Here is a 19,133-nt window from a genome sequence, read left to right as displayed (position 1 = left end):
CCCGAGTAATGAAGTTTTACAGATTGTAAAAACGTCAAAAAAATTGTCAAAATGGATCTGGTTTCAACTCTCTATAAAATTTTAATGACTGTGCTCCTGTTAACTAAATATCTGAAACAGAAAAATAGCCTGTACTACGTTTGCTCTTTGTAAACAATAAATAAGCAACTTTTTTTTTTTGTGTGTGTGTTTTTTTGTTTTTTTTTTTTTAAACAAGAATGAAATATAAACTTTACACATCCAAAATACAATATACAACTTATTTCCAAAAGGACTTGGTGATGACAGAAACAGTAAAACCAGGTGGGGAGCAGAAGGTTTCCTACACGACACCAGGTCACGCTGCTCGCTGCAGGTTTTGCTTCAAGTTCCGCGGTTCCCTTACGGATTTTCCTCCTTGGAGCACGAGGTGGGGCTCCGTTGTTTGAGTGGATGATGAGAGGAGAGGCTGGTGGAATCAAACAATAAGATCTGGTGGTGCTCCTGAATTTGTTACCTTTTAAGACTGCCGAGTGTGGATCTCCACCGGGTCACTGCGTTGAACCAATTTAGGCTGATGTGATAAGGCTGGAGGAAGGTTTTTGACTTTAAGCCGTGTTTTTATCCAACTGAAAACGTTTTGTATCGTGTCCCCTTCCAACAGAACAAGGTGGATGGACTGTCTCCTTCAGACCACAACAGAAATGAACAATATATACAAATGAAGTCGCATCCGTTTCCCACGCGCAGAAAACAAGAGAGACTTCCCATAAAAAGGATTTCTTTTGTTCTCAAACTTCACTTAGAAACTCAGTTTAACACACAGTTGCTCTGGAACAGCAGTAACAAAACACTTGGAGGTGTCCCAGGGTATCCCTGCCCTTGCTCATGTGGCGTTGAGCTGACTTTGTCTCTCGGTCTCGGCTTTCCTCTCCTGCCGGTGGGTCACTGCGGCCCAGAAGGTGATTTTCTTCAGCACCTCCTGCAGAAGTTTGGGTGGCAGGCAGGGAATCTGGTTCCTCAAGAGAGCTGCATTCTTCCCAATGCAGTCAAGACACAGCCTGAAGAAGGAAAACAGGAAAAAAAAAAAATGTTTAGGTAAATGGTGTGTAATCTGAAGACAAAGTGACGGCTTATTAAAGGTGGTGTTGTGCATTAATTACGGATGTTGTGGGTGCACGTGCAGGAGAATTACTCACCAGCAGGGATTAAACTGCTGTGGATCATCACACATGGCATGGTTCAAGTATTTACTGAGGAGGTAATGGGGTATTTTACCTGCCTGTGCAGGAGCACGTGGCTAAAATAACCCTTGAGTCTGGTGGAAGGTGTCCCTGCCCACGGCAGGGGGTGGAACTGGATGGTCCTTAAGGTCCCTCCCAACCCAAACCAGTCTGGGATTCAGGGATTCCGCAACCACAACTCACCTGAGGAGGGAATAAGGCTGAGTCTGAAATATCAACAAGTCACTGCAGTGACCCTGATCAAGAGAAAAAAAAGAACCATTAAAATGGCAAAGTTTATCTCAGCAATAGTGCTGCTTTCTAGATTAATGTCCCATTAATTGCCACATGCAGGATTTAAAACTGACAATACCTAAATAACTATTTATGAAGAATCTGAATTACAAATCCCTTTTTATTCCATCAGCCAAGAAAGCTTCAGGTGGGGATTCCTCAGTGGTGAATAATTTTTAATGGTTGCAGTTACCAATTTGAGCCAATGTCTCAATCTGTTTGTTTGTTTTTAATTTAAATCCCATCTCTAAATACATTAATTGATTTGCTCAGAAGGTTGTGGACTCCCCATCCCTGGAAGTGTCCAAGGCCAGGTTGGATGGGGCTTGGAGAAACCTGGGCTAGTAGAAGATGTCCCTACCCATGGCAGGGGGTGGAACCGAGTGAGCTTTTAGGTTCTTTCCAACCCAAACCATTCCATAACTCTATAATTTTATATCAATTATGATTATTCTAATGATAGGATTTATTATCCAGTTTACTGACTGTGTCCATGAAAAGCAGGTCATCTTTGCTCCCACCAAACACCATCACTTCTCCTTCTTTTCCCAGGCAGGCTGTGTGCCAGAGTCTAGAAATGAAATCATAAATGCAATTTATGGTTGTTAAGTTGTGTGTTATCAGCAAGACAAAGACATTATTTCAGAACTCTTCAGAGGTAAAAAATAGTAGCTTAAAATATATTACTCATTAGTTTAACAGTGTAAAAGGAGAGAGCAATGTGACTATCCATCTCATGAGAATTATTTGCAGGCAGACCAATATATTTTGTCATTACTTGACCCTTCTGTACTCTGGTTACAGAAACTTGGTCTTATTTATCACTACAGTGGAAATTTTTTTAGACAAAAATATAACTCTACAATCAAAGCTTTGGCCAAGGGTGGCTTTTCTTTTCCATTTTAAATTTCCCACTATTTCTTTGCTCCAGAAGTACAATTCCAGTGGCTTTCAGCCCGTGGGGTTCTCAGTAGTGCCCTGGATCCCTGAGCACTGAGAACAGCAGTTATCCTGTTTCAGTCTTACACCTGTCCCAAGGATTCCTGGGGATCAGTTCCTGTGAGTTAGTCAAACCACACCAGGTTTGTGTTGTGCACATAAAAATACAGGATATAAAAGAGACCCCCCAAACCCCCAACCTGATTTTATAATCAAAGATTCTGCAGCCACACCTTGCTAGGTTTATTTTTGTATTATTAGCAAGATCAAAACCTTTTAATTTTTCTGCTGGTCTCTCACCAGTGAATGTCACAGGATGATCCCCACAGAGCTCTGCCCTTTAGAGCTACTGAACCAAAAGAAACTTTCATGCAAAAGTCAACGTTCCCACTTTCTTACTCCATTCACATCCTTAGGCTAAACTGTATCCCACCTTTTCCCTTCCTCCTACCTGTGGATAGATCTGTCTCTGCCTGATCTGCATTAGGGAAAGTCTGGCCTGGACTTGGTCACGAAGAACAGTGGGAAGCCTTTCCTGCCTGGACTCTGCTGCCATCCTATCTGGCTTTTCCTACAGCCTGACAAGAGTTTCTGTCCTCCCACGGCTGCTCTAACTTAGCACCTAAACATTCTGACAGAGCACGTTATTGAAATCACACACAGCTCTCACAGCTACAGTAACAGCAGGAAAACACTGGGAATGCAGGAGTGAGACAGGGCTTTGTTCTCTGTTTTAACCCAGCATGCAAAAACGTTGGCTGAAGTGCAACTGCTGGACAGAAAGAAGAACAGTGGTTTTTTTCTACCAGTACAGAATCACCTGGGAAGACAAGTTTTTTTTTTTTTTTTTTAGAAATTACTAAAATTGAAGGTTGAAGGGAATTATTCTCTACAGAATTTAGGGAGGGAATCAAACTTGCAGAAGCATCTGGAAAAGACACTAATGAAATGTGTGGTATACTGGGTATTATCATAAAATAATAGAAATATATATTATAAAAGTACACACATGTGGATTATTGCCCCTGTATTTTAAATCTGAGGAACAACTGAACTGACTTAAACCTTTTCCAGCTGCAGAGATCCTGCAGCAGTCCTGGAGACAATTATGGTACAAGGAAGTACTTCACACTCAAAGCTGTTCACTACACAGACAGGCTTTTGGTGTGGCTCCTTTTATCCCTGCTTCCTGGAGCCACTCCAAATCCACCTGCACGTGTTCCTGCGTCACCTGCTCCAGGTGGCCCTGCCTTGGCAGGGAGGTTGGACTGGAGGAGCTCCAGAGGGCCCTTCCCAGCCCAGCTATTCTGTGACTTCCTGAGAAAGGTTAATGAAGTTTTTGGGGTTGTTTGAGGAGGGCAGGTCCTTTCCTTCCATAAAGAGCTGGGTCAGGGAAAGGTCCTCAACCTCCAACCCAAAATCCTCAGGTGGTGGAGAAGCACGGGCCACGTTTGGAATTGAGGGAGCTCCGAGAGTCCTGCCAGGATGGGATCCAAAGGCTCTGCTCTCCCAGGACGGGCTGGGCCGTGTGTGCACAGCAGCTCCCATTTGTATCCCACCGTGGGATCTGCTCTGGAATCACCTGGGAACCACCTGGGGCTCAGGAGTCACTGGTTCCCACCATCCAGCCCCTCTGCCAAGCCAGGCACAGATGTCACTGCAGCTTTGCTGCAGGGGAGAGGCTGAGCTGCAGCTCCTGTACAAACAGCACATTCCAGCCCTTCCTGCTCCTTTTCCACGATCCCCAGTGAAATTAAGGACACAGGGAAGGCTGGAAACCAGCCACGTGTAAAGGACTGAACACACATCCTTGGCTGGGCTTTATTTAAGGCAGCCATCAGCCCCTTCATCCAGCAGCTCACTAATCCTAAAAGGAAAATATCCTATGGATTAAGGTTGGTCATTTGGCCTCGAAAGAGTCTGAAGCACAAAAAAAGCAGAAAACTTGGTCTAGCTGTGGCTGTTATGTTTAAAGGACACCCTAGAATAGGATAAAACAGGCAGAAAGTTAAATGAGGTAAAGATATTTCAGCAGCAGGACACAAGGTAGGAATCATACAAATGCCAGACCAGAACTGTACACATTTGTATCATGAAAGAATAACAGAAAATTGTGCTGAAAGTTCCTGGGTGGATGTAGAGAATTAATTCCACGAAAACCTGAATATTTACTACCTACAGCAAATCAGTTCAATAGTAATTCTCTTCTAAAAAGACATATTGCTTCAAACACTGCGTTAACAAACAAGGTGTTTTACTTTTGAACCCTGAAAGATGCATCAACTTTTTCATGGTCCTCTCCTCCTCTGTCTCTAATAACATATCAACATTAATCAACTTTTGTTATTTTCCTGAGTCATTAATTCCTCAAAGGTATTTCCTTACAAAACAATAATTTGGCTGTAGAAAACCAGGTTAGTTGGGACACCCAGATCCTTCACCACAAAAACATCTTTCAGTGCAACAAATCTAGAAACTCAAAAGGCTGTATCGGGCCTGAAGGGAAATCAGGCATCCAAGCAGACTATTCAATCATACTGCATTCATTTTCTAAAATATTCATATAATGCCACTTAAAAACACTGTTCAAGTGATTTAAAAATCAGTTAATTTTTAAAATGCCTGCATTTCAGCACACATGGGCTGTGTGTGTATACCTAGGCCTACTCTTAGGCAAGTGGGTGAGTTGTTTCCATCCGTTTGTTGTAATGCTGTGGATCCAGCCATCACCTGCAAAGCAAGAACATGCATTAGGGCCTTTTTTGGGGGCCAAAAATCACCTTTTTTTTTTTTATTTACACAAACAGCTCTGTGTTCTAAGAACATGTTATATTCAGGTAGCAGTAACATCATCGCTACATTAACCTGCACCTTCTCACTCTTTGTAATTTAACTGAACACACTGAAATCTGAAATCAAGATACACTTGATTTCTTTTCTTTTTGATAAACTGAGAAAAATCACCCCCTCGCAGTGGATTTATCTGTGAAACTTAAAATTACTTTCAGTAATTTCACGGTCTTTTCATGAAAACAAGTTACCTTCTCTAAAAAAAAAAAAAAAAAAGGAACTCATAGAAGACCATCCCACTTCCTATTTCCCATTTTTCACTGTGATCTGAACAGAATAGAATGATAACCTCTAAATTACTTACTTAAAGGAACATTATCAGAACTTAGTCCACCAAAAAGGAAAAGTCTGTCATCTCCTATGGGAGTCAACGTGTGCCAGGAGCGATCCTTTGGTTTCTCTCCACTGATATTAATCCTTGGTGGAACAAAGAGACAAGAAAAGAAAAAACAAATTTGCAAAGAATGCTGGAAATTAATTTGGCAGAAAATTTCTTAGTTTGTCCCAGAATAAGCTTGGATATTTTCCCAGGGAAAAAGCAAAGACAGCAAAGACTAAATAATAAAATCAACTGCACATTCACGCAGGTCAAGAGTTAACTGTGATTAAATTTAATGAATCCTCTCCAGTCCTGGGAAGATGACTGTAAATGATCCAAGCATTCCAAAAGCTACCACCTCTTCAACCACTGCAACACAGAGGTGGTCACCCACATTTGGAGGTAAATGTTAGCAAGAAGAGGGGGTTTCCTGAGTACAAAACAGATGTGGGGTTATTCTTGCCAAAATCAGGGTAGGGGCAGCTAAAATAAACCCTGCAATCTCCTGCTGGATGATATTCCTGGATTAGTAGGTTTATATGATGCAATTCCTTAAGAAACCTGTGTAGAGTTGAGTAAGAAACAAACTTGACTGGTTAGTGGGGCTTTAAATAGAACCACTATTGCCTTTGGAGCTTTTCTGCTCTGGTTTTACAGTGTTTGTGTGGGGAGTCATGGCACTTATGGAACAAAATTCTCTGTATTCTGATCATCCCTTACAAATGCCTGGTTTTTAACACCATTGCTGATTTTAGTGTGCAACCAGAAATAACTTTTCAAACAATTTGTGCAAAAACTGACTGTACACTGGAGTAAAAAATATAAATACTGATTTGACATTGTCCTGAAAGATACACTGATTTTTTTTTCTCTCCTTTTGTGATCAGGAGATGAAATAAATAATGAATAAATATGGACACTTTATACCTCCACCTGTGAGGTGCCACCACAGCAGCAGACACTGTGAAAAGGCTCTTTTTTCCCCCCTAATATCTTAAAATCTCTTTTTTCAGTTCTCCCAAAGACTCTTTGCAGAGGTGCTAGAATGGCTGGATAGGAGGCTCTTAAATTTACAGTGATCCAAGGCTACACTAAATCATGGGAGCCTTTCTTGGATCACAACAAAGAAATAACTGAGTTTTTTGGAGAAATGTTCAGTTTTTAGGGTTTCATGGTCTTTTGTGACAGAGACCCTTCCCCAGTCTGTGCTGTAAATACCCAACTACAGATCCTAAAAACAGCATCACAAAAGACATCAGGCCTGAAACTCCATCTGGATAAATGCACCCATCTTGAAAATGAGGCTGGTAAATCACTACATGCTGTGCCTGAAACAGCATCATCAGTGCTTTGGTGCAGAACAGAAAAAGCTCAGTAACCGCTCCCAAATGAAATTAAATGAGAATCACGATACAGCAGCTGTTAAAATAGTCCCCAGACTCTCATTCTCCTCCTGGAAAAGCTACAGGATTAGCTCTGGATCTGTTTAACAATATGTTTCAATCCGCTACATTCAGTTTTTTAAGTGTTAGAGGGAGGGGAAAAACTCACCTTCCAGACCAAGTCCAAGTGTCTAAATTGAGGCAGTGCAAATCATTCATTCTGGTTTGCTGAAACAAAGAAATGAAATCCCACTTGTGTTATATTAAGCAAACAAAGGAGCAAAGTATTTCAGTGAGGCCTTCCTGGGACAGAACATTACAAGGAACAATATTTGGAAGAAATCTGTACCCATGCGCCTTAATATAAATGTGTTTTCTGTGGCAGATGAAAAGCATTTCTTTAAAAAAAAAAAAAACACAACTAAAAAAACCACAAAACATGCAGCTCTCAGGAAACTGCCTGTCAGGAATGCTTGCAGTCATGCAATGGCACTATGGGGCCAATTTTAGCTTTTAGCAGTGAAGAACTGTGTGGTATTTATTCAGTTCCTGCAAATGTATTTTAACTTCCATCCACAGAATTCACGGGAGGTAAATGCACAAAGTATTCTACTCTGAGTTGTCCTGATCAGAACTCTGTATCCTCCTGCCTTCCTTCCTTGGAATATCCTGGCAGCACTCAGTGCATCCCACAAAAAAGTCCATCACATCAGTGGTTTTCTCTCTTCCCCTATCCCAAAGTTACTCCCAGCAACGACAAGGTTTTGTGAGCCTTTAGGTGATAAAATGGGAAATCAATCCCTGCGTGCCTGTGATGTGAGATGGAGAGGTGACTGACTGCCTTGGGGCTGGGGGAGAGGATAACAGGAATTTCTCTGCTTTAGGTCATTGTCAACGACTCCCAGCGCGCTCCACTGACACCTGCAGTTCCCCTGGGCTACAAAAAATATCTGGGAAGTAGGGAAATGGATCTTGCCTTACCTTCCAACTCCTTCTCTCCTAGGGCAGTCCATAGATCTATTAGAATAAGCCTTTCTCCAGCTGGCAGATCCTCTGAGGCAGAAACCAGGCTGCTCATGTAAGTCAGGACAGGAGGAGTTTTACCCCTGAGAGCTCAGCCAGGGAGGGAGAGTGAGAGTGAGAGACTTCCAAAGCTGTCCAGCAGAGCTATGGGAAGTCTCTCAGGGGTTTCAGGAAACAGCCAGGTTTTTCGGGATAGCTACGGCCTCCTCTGACCAGGTACTGTGCTGTCCTGGAGAAGGGAATGCCAACCCCAATCCTGGGAGGCCTTCAGGGAGGGCACCAGGCTACAGAAAAGCAGAACCTGAGAAACTTTCTCCCTCAAAAGGGGTGAATGTAACAACCCAGTGTGGTCCAGCTGACAGCCAGTGCAACAGATCTGTCCTCCACGACAAGTCTATCCAGTTTCCTGCTCCTTCTGGTGGCTATGAAGGAGATGAGGAACAAATCATCCCAGCAGAAAGCAAAATGCAGTTGGTCTCTTCTGTGCACAACTCGGGGCAGGCTGGGCAAAGCCCAACTCTCTGGCCTCTACAACTGAAAAATATTTAATCATCTCGGAACAACACAATTTGATATGAAGGGCATCTATCAAAGAGAGGGAGGGAAGTTGCTGTTTTGTTGGAAATTTAGGTTTCAAGAAGATCCTGTTCAAGACCTTCTCGCTGACTTTCCTTTCCTAGGCATTGGGCAGAAGATGGAGAAGTGTCCAGTTTCCTGGTCCCTGGGAAATCAATGTATTATATAATCTTTACATTCTCATGATTCAACAGCTTGACAGATGCATAATTACAGCAACCTCCTCTGGAATTCAAAACACCATCAGCTGGACAATTCTGCCCAAGATTCAGTCCTTTAACAAAGCCTTTCTACCCAGCCCTTATTTGGGAACTGGAAAGCACACAGGTTTACAGCATCACCACTCGCCATACACAGTTCTCTTGCAGTTTCTCATGTATTTCTAATTGGTATCTACAGTATTTAATCATTCTGACAATCCTAAAATGATCCTTAATTGGCTTTAAAGCACCAAGCCTCCTAAGAGGGTTTGCATTTCCCTTGGAGCTACAAGGACTCCTGAGACATTCTGCTTATCCCTGGCATGTTCATTTATTTGCAGCCCAGTAAACATTAACCAGGATCTGCTTTGTCTCAGGATTAACTTTCCAGCAGGATGAAAGGCATTAAGGGTGGCATTATTCTCAGCTCACTGCTCTCACAGTGAATTCTGCACCTCTGCACTCTGGAATTACAACCAAACAGCTACTCCAGCTCCAATTTTTGGCAAGAGAAGGACTGTAGCTCGATGGATCTTCAGTGACAGGGAATACAAAACATGCTTACATTAAGGCATCAGATGTGTGAAGAGCTGCTGGAAAGACTTTGGTTTGTTACCTCATTCTTTACATGAAAATTTGCCACTTAAAATCAAACACAAGACTTGCATCAACTTTTGGACTAACTCTCCTTCCTTCCCACTGTCTCCCATTTCTGTTTTTCCAGGGGCTTACCTGAAGGAACAGAGTCCACATAACACTTCTGAGCCTGCTTTCAAATGATGCCTGGTACAATTGATTTTGATCATCATCATCATCATCATCATCATCTTCTTTTACCAGTTCTAGCTCCAACTTTGGAAAAAGGTGCCCTTTCCTCCCCGAAAGATGAATAGGAGAAGCCTCATGACACTTCCTGGCCCTTTCTGGTTCCTTGTAGAGCCTTTTCCCTGGGAAGATTTGTATTATGGTGAACTAGAAGGAGAAGGAGGAGCAGAGCAACCCCGTATTTGCTCCTTAATTTATGGAGAAAAGCAAGACTTCATCCTTTGGGGAGGAGTTACTCCTGTTGTCAGGAAATGCAGAGGGGTTTTGATGTCTTTAGCTTTCTTGGTTTGTGATTTACATTAATTCCTCAAGCCCCACTGGATGTTCTCTAACCTTTCTGAGTTTCCTTCCATTTATTGCTGGGATAGAAAGTGAATCAATAACAATCACTGAGGTGAAAATTACACCTCCTGCTCTCCCACAGAATTAAACACAGCTTTCCACAATTCCACTCTGACACGGTTCCCAAGTGGTTTCACTGCAATTTAGCCTGTTTTTAAGGAAGCTGATGCTACAGGAGGAGGACAAAAACCTTTTCAGACCAGAGCCTTCTGAATCCTGTGGCCAGACAGAGTTAAACAGAAGCCCGAGGGCAAATCCTCCGAGGGCAGATCTACTCATGCACCAGCACGGTGGAGAAATGACAGGTGAGCTGCAGCTACATCATAATAATAATAATAATAATTCCCCTTGCAGAGGCTGCAGGAAATCCCAGCTGGAGTTGCAGGGCAGTTGAGTGGCACAGTGCAGAACCCTGAGCCCTCAGTGCTGGCCTCACCCTGAGGGCACGAGGCTCTGGAGGCCGAGGAGGTGACCAGGAGTGAATGAGAGGGCAGAAGGTCCCGAAGCTGCACATTTAATTCTTCACATCTGGGTTCCTTTCCCTCCCAGGCCTGTGGGCTCCCTAAACGAGCAGCAGGGTTTGGCTGTGGTTCAGCAGCTCAGGGCAGAGCAATTCCATGGCAGAGGCTCCCTCAGCCAGGCATGGGCAACCCAGACACACAACACTTGGTCACTTTTCAATCTCTTCCAAAATATTTTTAGTTCCTGGAGTTATTTGCAAACCAACTTTGTCCAAACCTACAGCCCTGGAAGCTGCTGAGGGCACCTCTCTCAGGCAGAGGTGGGGCTTGAGCAACAATCCCAGAGATCCTGAGCCTGTACCAAAGGCCACATAATGGCGAGAACAAACAGGATCCATTTTGGTTACTTTCTTTCCTGTTTGCTCTAAAAAGGTGCTTAATCAATAAACTTTTCAAACTGGAAACTGGTTGGACACGTGTGACATTTCTACAGGAGTAGAAACCACCGGTAACAGAGCTGCAGACATGTCCTGGGAACAACATTATGGCAGGAAAAACAGGGAATAGGGAATAAAGGGCAATTTTCCACTCCTTTGTTTGCCAGTTCTTGGGATACAGGGGTTAGGCTATGGCAGCTTTCCAAGATGAAGTTGGCACATGTTCCCTGTAGGGCATTTCTAAACAGCTAATTCCTTCTTCTCTACAAAAACTGGGGCTTTCCAAAGCTTCTTCACTGCTACTTTTCAGAGGAGCAGAGACAGAAAACATCCAGTCTCATCCTCTAGTTGAGCAGCATGAAAGGCTCTAAAGCAGCTGTAGTTAAAAGAGCCAAAAACTTAAATTAACCCCCCCAAGAGTCACTTTAAGAGTGACTTAAACTGGGAGGGTTTTTTCTTGCCTTACAGAATCTGTTCCTTACATTAAAGCTTCAGCAGAGAAGAACTGAAGAGAAAATCTCCTCTGGCCAGTACCAGAGAAATTAAATAGAAGTTAAAAAGAGTCAGGAAGAGTTAAGGTTATACAGCCACAATCCAGCCCTAATTTAAATATGCACTGATTGCATCCTACACAGGCAGCTCTTTGACTGTCACCTCTTCTAGACATCTGTGTTTCAGTCACTTATGGGCAAAAAAAATGACAAAAGGTTGAATTATAAAGCCAACTCAGATCTGTTATTTACCAGTCACCTGTGTTTTCCCTTTTTGGGACTGTATCTGCTTCATCATTAATATTAAAGGCAGAAAGACTCTTCTTTTTGTAGAGGGTGATGACAAGCAGCATCCTGAATTCAGAGCCCTCAATATCCAGGTTAGGCCAAGACATTTTGGAATTTTTTTTTTTTCCTGCTATAAAGTGATTTTTTTATAAAAGAAAAACAAAAACCAAAACAGCCAAGAAAATAACATCACTGCCAAGAAAATGTTCAATTACCAGCACTCGTCCTCCAAAGATGTAACCTTTGTTTCCCAGCACAGCACAGGTGTGAGCTGCTCGAGGCTGAGGGGGATCTCCACCCTGAAAGAACCAAAACAAGACCCTTCAGAACACCCTCCAACCTCCTGGACAGCTTGATTTTTCCAAGGGGAAAACCACCAGGAACTGGCACTAAAATCCCTGGAAATCACACCTTAAAATCTGATTTTACAGCCACGTGCCAAAAGTCTTCCCTGTGTAACTCAGAAATAAAAGAGCAAAACTGGCTTTTACTTAGCAATGGGAATTTTCTTTTTTTTTAATTTTTTTTTGCATTTAGTTTACAGGAATTTTAGAACAGACCATAAAATCCTGTCAGACCTTCTTTACAACATACAACTCACTACTGAGTTCTTATGTAAACTCACCTGGATTTTATGAACCTTTATGGAATGTTCGAGTACAATGTCAGTAATTCCGGAATATCCCAGTGCCTTGTCTTTCCAGTTCTGGCTCACTGACAGGAATTTCACATTCCCAACAGCTGGATTAAAGCCTGAGCTTTATCTCAAAACTAACCCCCAGATATTCAATGCTTTATCACCCTCCAATTTACCCAGATTTCTAACACCTCCCTGAAATTTAGGAGAATTTTTGCACCAGAACCAGACCACGGAACAAACATCAGTTTAAAAACATCCCATGGGGAAAAAAAATTCCTATCAGTTGTGAATTTCCCACATTCCAGAGACATGGAGCGTCCTGTTTAATGTTATAAGCCTGAGCAATGTCAAGCATCTCCAAATTACTTTTCCCACCCTCAATTTCTAGAGCACAGTAACTACTCAAAACACACTGAAATCAGGGTTGTGTCAAGAGATGAGATTAAAACAACACTCACCCTAATTGCTGGTTGAGACCAAGTCTGTGTGGTTGTATCAAAAACATGAACATCATTATGCCAGCCCCAGAATATCTGTCCTTCCTAAAAAGAAAAAAAAAAAAAAGAACAAAAAAAGGGTTAAAAATCAAAAATAAGTGTATTTTATTTCAAAACCTTTGTGCTTATTGAAGGATATAAACCCAAAAGTGATCTGTCAAACCAGAAAATAAACTAAAGTACAGAATTTTCTTAAAAAATACGTTAATAATTTTAATGCAGCAGCTCAGATCTAGTTGAAGGTCATCAGCACCCTGGGACGTTAAGGCTGATGACACCTGAAAATGGGTTTTATGCTCCAACATCACTCACTGCACAGGACAAATTGTACCTTCTGATTTTTCATTGTAACACACTGAGAAATAATTGTACAAAGGAATTTCTGCCAGGAAATTTGATGTCAGGATCTACGTTCCCTTTAACACACATTTATTTCTTATTAATTCATGTCACTAAATACTCTGACCAGTCTCCTCCTTTCTATTAAGTGTAACAAATTCTCATGGGAAAATTTTGCAATATATTTGTAATACATCTTTCTGGATGACAAAGTAAATAAATTAACTGAGATTATCCGTCAGTTAGGACTTGGGAAGCTACAAATTCCCTAAGGTTACTCCTGAGAAATCAATTCTAAAATTCCCTGGGAGTTTCAGCTTTAAAATATGTCTTCAGATTAAAACAGGGCTTTCTTTGTCCCAGGATTTTGTTTTGTTGCACTCAAAGCCCAGCACTGGGGATTTGGAATATGTGGAGCACCCACCGCTCCCAACATGCAATATCTGGAATTTCACATCTTGGCAGGTTCCAATCTGCATTTCTGCTGATGCTACAAATAGAGAGGAAAATCAGACAGATTTTCATACCCTTTGAGTAGAGGATGAAGGATCTTTTCCCCTGACAATCAGAAAGGACAAGGCTCTTACCCAAAACGCATCATGGACGTCGAAACAGTCGCTCAGTTCATTGTGCTTCCTGCAGCCATAGCCACCAAAATATATCAGCCTGAAAGAACAACCAAAGAAGTTCATTCAGCAAACAGCTTTCAAATCAACGAGCTGTAATAATAACTAATTTCAAATTTTGGGTTAGCTACTGCAATTATTACAGTAATGTTCAAATACCTGTAATTTCCCCACCTCTTGCAGTTCAGTTAGAACTGCAAAACCAAGAGACAGTACCCAGAGCAATCCTACAGCTCAAGGGCAACATCTGCAGATGTGGAGTCCACACACAGAAAAATCCTTTCCATTTGAAAATGTTCCCTGTAAATCATGTTCCTCCTTGTTTATAACAATAACAAACCTCTGGCACTGCACTCTTGTGACCACTCATGGCACAATATCCAGGCCCTTCCCATAATAAACACAAAACCTGGAGTGTTTATTTCTAGCCAAGTTGTTTTTTTTTTTCCTAAACACACTCACTTTTATGAAACAGATATCTGGGCTGCCTCAGTCCTCACAAAAATAAAGATGATCATCCCTGAAATGCCTTTGCAATTGTCAGCTGTTAAAACCCTTGAAAAATACATTAAATACATTTTATTGCAGGTAACAATTACACTGATTGATACAACAAAAAGCAATTTTATACTGCTTTGTAATGTATTCAACTTTATTGTGTTAAAACCATAAATAATAGAGGCATCATGATTTTTTTACCTGAAGTCTCGAAGCATTCCACAAACTTCCCCTAAACTTCCCACTCCTCTCCCAAAGTGGGTTTTTACTTCCCAGGAATTCTCATATGCGAGAAAACTCCCACACAAAATCCCACGGCCAGGCAAGCTAAGAAGGAGAGTTCCCTGAATCCCAAACCTGGGCTCTCTTCACTTTGTAGCCCTTCCTCTCAGCAATTAACACACATTAAATATTCTCCATGTGTTACCTGTCCTTATAGACCCAGCAGGAAAGTTTGTCACGTGGGGTAGGAGGTTGACCTTTAAAATTCGTGATCTTTTTCCATCTGTAGGTTCCGGTTTTTGTTCTCAAATTGACATAATAGAGCTTAAGAAAAAAAAAAAAAAAGAAATTACAATGTTTTCAGTATAAAGGATATCAAAGAATCCAGCAGAAATCACCAATACAAAGAATAACCCACCTCCCCCAAAACTCACTAGTTTGAATTAAAAGAAAAAGAAAAAAAAGGAACTTTTGGGTAGTGGAGTTTACAATATGTAGCAACACATATTTATCACAAAAACACAGAATGTAAGAATTGGCAACAAGTTTTCCTGCCTGATGAGAGGCTCCATTTTACTTCTTTTCCAGTCAGGAGTGACCTCTGACTTCATTCTCATTAAATGATAAAAAAACCTGATTTCATCGACTCTGCTAATTCAGCCTTCAGTTACAAGGACAGAGCTGGTAGCTCTGTTTTACCTTTAATTATTACCTGATTATACAAGGTAATCACTATCAGAGAGCACAAATAAAAGTGATATTCTGGGATTAGTCTCATTCATGGCTGTCAAAATATTTTGTTTAAAAAAAGCAATTGGGAAAGCACAGGCAGTTCTAAGAAATAAATGCAGAAAGTTCTGCACAAATGAAGTTTTCCCTCCAATTTCTCCTTAACTGCAACTCAAAGCACACCCCACAAGCAGCAAGGTAAGCGTTATTAGTCACTCAAATAAAATGTTGTGGGATAAAAACGAGCACAATACCCGATTACTGTATCCTTTATCATCGAATCCCCCAAAAATGTACAGTTTCCCATTGATGCTGGCCCCACAGCTCCCTGACATGGAGGTGGGCAGCTCCCCTTCCATCAGGTGCATTGTCCTGCAATATAAAAAAAAAAAAAATACATTAAGACCTCTCAAAGCCACTAAAAAATAACAATTCCCAACCCAGATTTATTAATAATATTTAGACTTCAAGGTAAAAATACATTTAGGCCATGAGCAGCACTAGGAAGTGCTGATGAAGGCAGGCTCCTGCAGTGCAAGAGAACTTCCAGGTGAATATTGTGTGTGCTTACAAAGCACCTTGATTTTTCTGGAGGTGAAATTCATGTTAAAAGAGCTTTAGCAGAGCTGAAACATTGATTATTCAAAAAAGGGCAACACTATTAAATCCAAAACCTCGTGACATGGGAACATGGCACTGTTGTCATTTTGCAAATGGAACACTGAGGCAGAAGTAGGAACACTTCTCCATTAGCACAGGGAACAGGGAGCCAGGGACTTCAGGGAAAAAGATGGGGAAAACAAAGAAAAAAGGGGGAAAAATGGGAGGAAGGGGGAAAAAAACAGAGAGAAAGAGGAAAAGGAGCAAGAAGGGGGCAAAATTAAAAAGGGGAGAAGAGAAAAAAGGGGAATTTCTGAGTTATTTTTGAGTATTATGCAATTAAGTAATGACAAAAAATGTATGTAACTGTAGGTAGATGAAGAACCCAAGTACCCAGTGTTCAACTGTTCATTCCAACATAGAAGTTTCTGTGTGAAGAACTGAGCCAAAACAAACTCCCCAACAAATGCACCTGTTTCAACAGAGCCTTCAGCCAACCATTCCAAACATTCCCTCGAACATCATAATTAGACTTCAGGAATGAATGTGTTTCCTGGAGTTAATTTGCAAGCACACAGGTCTGCTCTTCAGTCTTTACATTAAAACATCTGCTATTTAAACTCAGGGAACGTGGCCAGTAACTCATGTCACTGAAGCCTTTTCACTGCAGCTAATTGTCATCTATGCACAGATCAGCTTTATACGTTCATTAAATATAAATTATGGAACTTGCCATAACCCACTGTCCATTTCATAGATCCAGAGCTCATCATTAGGCAGATAAACTTCATTTTCTTCAATTGACTAAAATGAAAGAGAAATGTGCAAATGTTAAATCAATTATGCCTCACACACCATACATTTTAAGATTAAATGCCCAAATCAGGTTACTAAGCAACATAGGATAATCTTAAGGAAATAATCTACCAGAGCATAAGTCATTACTGCTCTGATCATCCCCATTTTAAAACTAATTTATTTGAAAAAAATAAAGAACTTAATTCCTCACGACCACTCATTAAAGGCACAGACTGACCAACTTAACAATTTGCCAAAAAAGATGTGTAACAACAAAAACCAGATCTGGAGGTCCTCAACTAAAACTCATTATCTTTTGTTTTGGGAGATACTTTTAATTAAGAGGCAATTCTTGGCATAATGGAGAAGTGTAGAATAAAAAAACCAGAATATAAAAAGTGGAACTGAAAGGCACCAAAAGTTACTCACAGTGGCTGAAAGAAGGAACTTGAAAGAACGAAATGTCAAATATAAAGGAGAAAAATTAATTTCTCCGTGGACAAAAACAAAGACTCCTCAACAGAGGTCATTAACAGAAAAAAAAAAAAAAACAATTTAGGAAATAATGATGAGGAAGAACAACAAACAGGAGAAGGAAGCCCAAAAGCATTCAGTGCTCATGCTGAGTAACAGCTACACCATTAATTATTGCCTTGGCATTAGAGAGGAATTAAAGACTGGGAGGGAATAAGCAGCCAGAGCCAGTAAATAAACAAATAAATCAAAATCGGATCAAAGTTAAAGGAACGTGAAGAAGTTAAATACAAAACTGAAATTTAATTTTCAACAATTTGGTTACAGATATTGATCACTTTACTATGACTTTCTCAGTTTGAAAGGTGCCAACCTCCTATTTTTGGCACGTTGACCCTGCCAGTTCCCTTTCCTTGGGAAGGCTCCGCTGTTCCTCACTCCTGGCAGCTTCAGCAACGTGCAGAACTTGACTCAGTTTAATCTGGGTATGTCAGAGGTCGAGCATTTGCTCCAGAACCTGCTCTGAGCAAATGCACTGATGCCAAAAATAAGTTTGCTGGGCAGCAGTGCACCAACAACACGTTAAAAATGGTTTAGCTGTGTAAAGTGCTGCTTAAAGAGCAAGGGTTTTCCTAATATTCTCAACAAAGAAATACGTAATGTTACTAAAAACATTTGCAAAGTTTTTCTGCTGAGCTTAACACACATTGTCTGTTTTGAATGTGCCACAAACCCACAGTTTTTTACAAGAAAACCTTTGAAAACATTGTGCTCACCAGTCCAGCCTCAGTGTTAAAGACCAGAGCACAGAAGACTAACAAGAATTACCAGTGATTTAAGTGATATTTACAGTTATTCAGAGTATTATGGAGTTTAAATCCAGGAAATCCCAATTAGAATTCTTTGCTAGATTGTGGCAGGACAAGCTTTGCCCGTTTGAAAGCTGCCCACGAAAAACATAGGTAGAATATTAAATATGTTAATAGAAATACAGTTTCCACCCCATAAAGACAATAATACAAAGCACAGGTATTTTCACATTTTATGGCCAATGTGCACAGACACTGTAGATAAAACGAAGGGGCTGTATTTAATGTAGTAGAATTTAGTGCAGGTGAATTCATGGAGCTAAAAGACAAGGATTTACTCCTGGCAGGACCAGAACTGATCTTCCAATGGAAAATAAATAAAACATGTGGCTTTTTGCCGGCCACCAGCTTGAGGTGACCGTCACTTTGCGGTGACCAGCAGCGCTTTGTGAGGGAGGGAAACACGCTGGATACACAACTACTAGTAAACAAAACAAACAAAAAAAATTGCGGGGACTCGGGAACAAGAACGCGAATTACTCAGAGTGGAAGACGAGCGGCACAAATTACAGCCGTCACCGCGCCGAGGGGCACGGCGGGACCGCGCGGCGGGAGCGGACGGGAAGGGAGGCAAAACCGGCCCCACCGGCCCTTCCCCGCACGTGCCGGGTGCCGGGGGCGGCCGAAGGAGGACGCCGCTCACGGAGCCCGGGCGCGGGGAAGGGGCCGAGGGCCGGGACTGCCCGGGCAGCCCCCGCCGTTCCCGCCCGGCCCCTCAGCCCTCAGCGCCTCCCGCCGCCGCCGCTCGAAGCGCGCGCGGCCGCCGCGGCCAATCAGAGCCCGCCGAGCGCCGTGAGGGGCGGCGGGGGGACCCCCCCCCCCACCTCACCCTGCCCCGCCCGGGGCTCCCGGCGCTGCCGCCCCGCTCCCGCTGCCCCCGCCCGGCCCCCGCGCCCCCCGCACGCCTTACCACGTATCCCCCCCACACGTAGAGAAAGTTCCCGTCCACCACGGCGCAGTGGCCGCTGCGCTCCTCGGCCACGCAGAACTGCTCCGCGGGGTCCGCCGCCATCTTAGGGGAGGAGGGCGAGGAGGAGGAGGAGGAGGAGGAGGAAGGGGAAGGGGAGGAAGCGGAGGAAGCGGCCCGGCTGCCTCACGGTTCGGCTGCCTCACGGCTCGCGTCCCGCCACCGCCTCCTCCGGGAGAAGCTCCGGCTCCGCCGCCGGTCGCTCCCCTCAGGCGGACGGGAAGCGAGGAGGGTCCAAAGTGTGG

General features: G+C 42.5%; 1 protein-coding gene across 1 annotated transcript; it reads right to left on the bottom strand.

The window, feature by feature from the left end:
* Positions 1–46: 46 nt before the first annotated feature.
* On the bottom strand, positions 47–19,103 carry KLHDC1 (kelch domain containing 1). Its single transcript, XM_027905857.1, has 13 exons — positions 18,832–19,103; positions 16,514–16,584; positions 15,435–15,552; positions 14,657–14,775; positions 13,693–13,771; positions 12,728–12,811; positions 11,845–11,928; positions 7,156–7,214; positions 5,590–5,702; positions 5,093–5,165; positions 1,983–2,067; positions 1,407–1,459; positions 47–1,040 (listed from the first exon to the last, which is right to left on the bottom strand). The coding sequence occupies exons 1-13, from the start codon at positions 18,931–18,933 to the stop codon at positions 866–868; spliced, it is 1,215 nt and encodes a 404-aa protein (XP_027761658.1). The 5' UTR covers positions 18,934–19,103; the 3' UTR covers positions 47–865.
* Between the last annotated feature and the right edge of the window lie 30 nt (positions 19,104–19,133).

Source organism: Empidonax traillii, unplaced genomic scaffold, assembly GCF_003031625.1.
Source record: "Empidonax traillii isolate 1590-97213 ecotype Southwest subspecies unplaced genomic scaffold, ASM303162v1 scaffold1215:size260562, whole genome shotgun sequence".
NCBI lineage: Eukaryota > Metazoa > Chordata > Aves > Passeriformes > Tyrannidae > Empidonax > Empidonax traillii.
This window is presented reverse-complemented; position numbering and strand designations above follow the sequence as displayed.

What these genes read in the sequence shown, in the direction of transcription:
- KLHDC1 (XM_027905857.1), bottom strand. Translation starts at nt 18,933, where the DNA reads ATGGCGGCGGACCCCGCGGAGCAGTTCTGCGTGGCCGAGGAGCGCAGC. An exon ending in TGCTGGGTCTATAAGGACAG is followed by an intron (nt 13,772 to 14,656) that starts GTAACACATGGA and finishes TTGTTCTTTCAG; the next exon opens with GCTGATATATTTTGGTGGCT. An exon ending in GGTCTCAACCAGCAATTAGG is followed by an intron (nt 11,929 to 12,727) that starts GTGAGTGTTGTT and finishes TGGTTCTTTCAG; the next exon opens with GGTGGAGATCCCCCTCAGCC.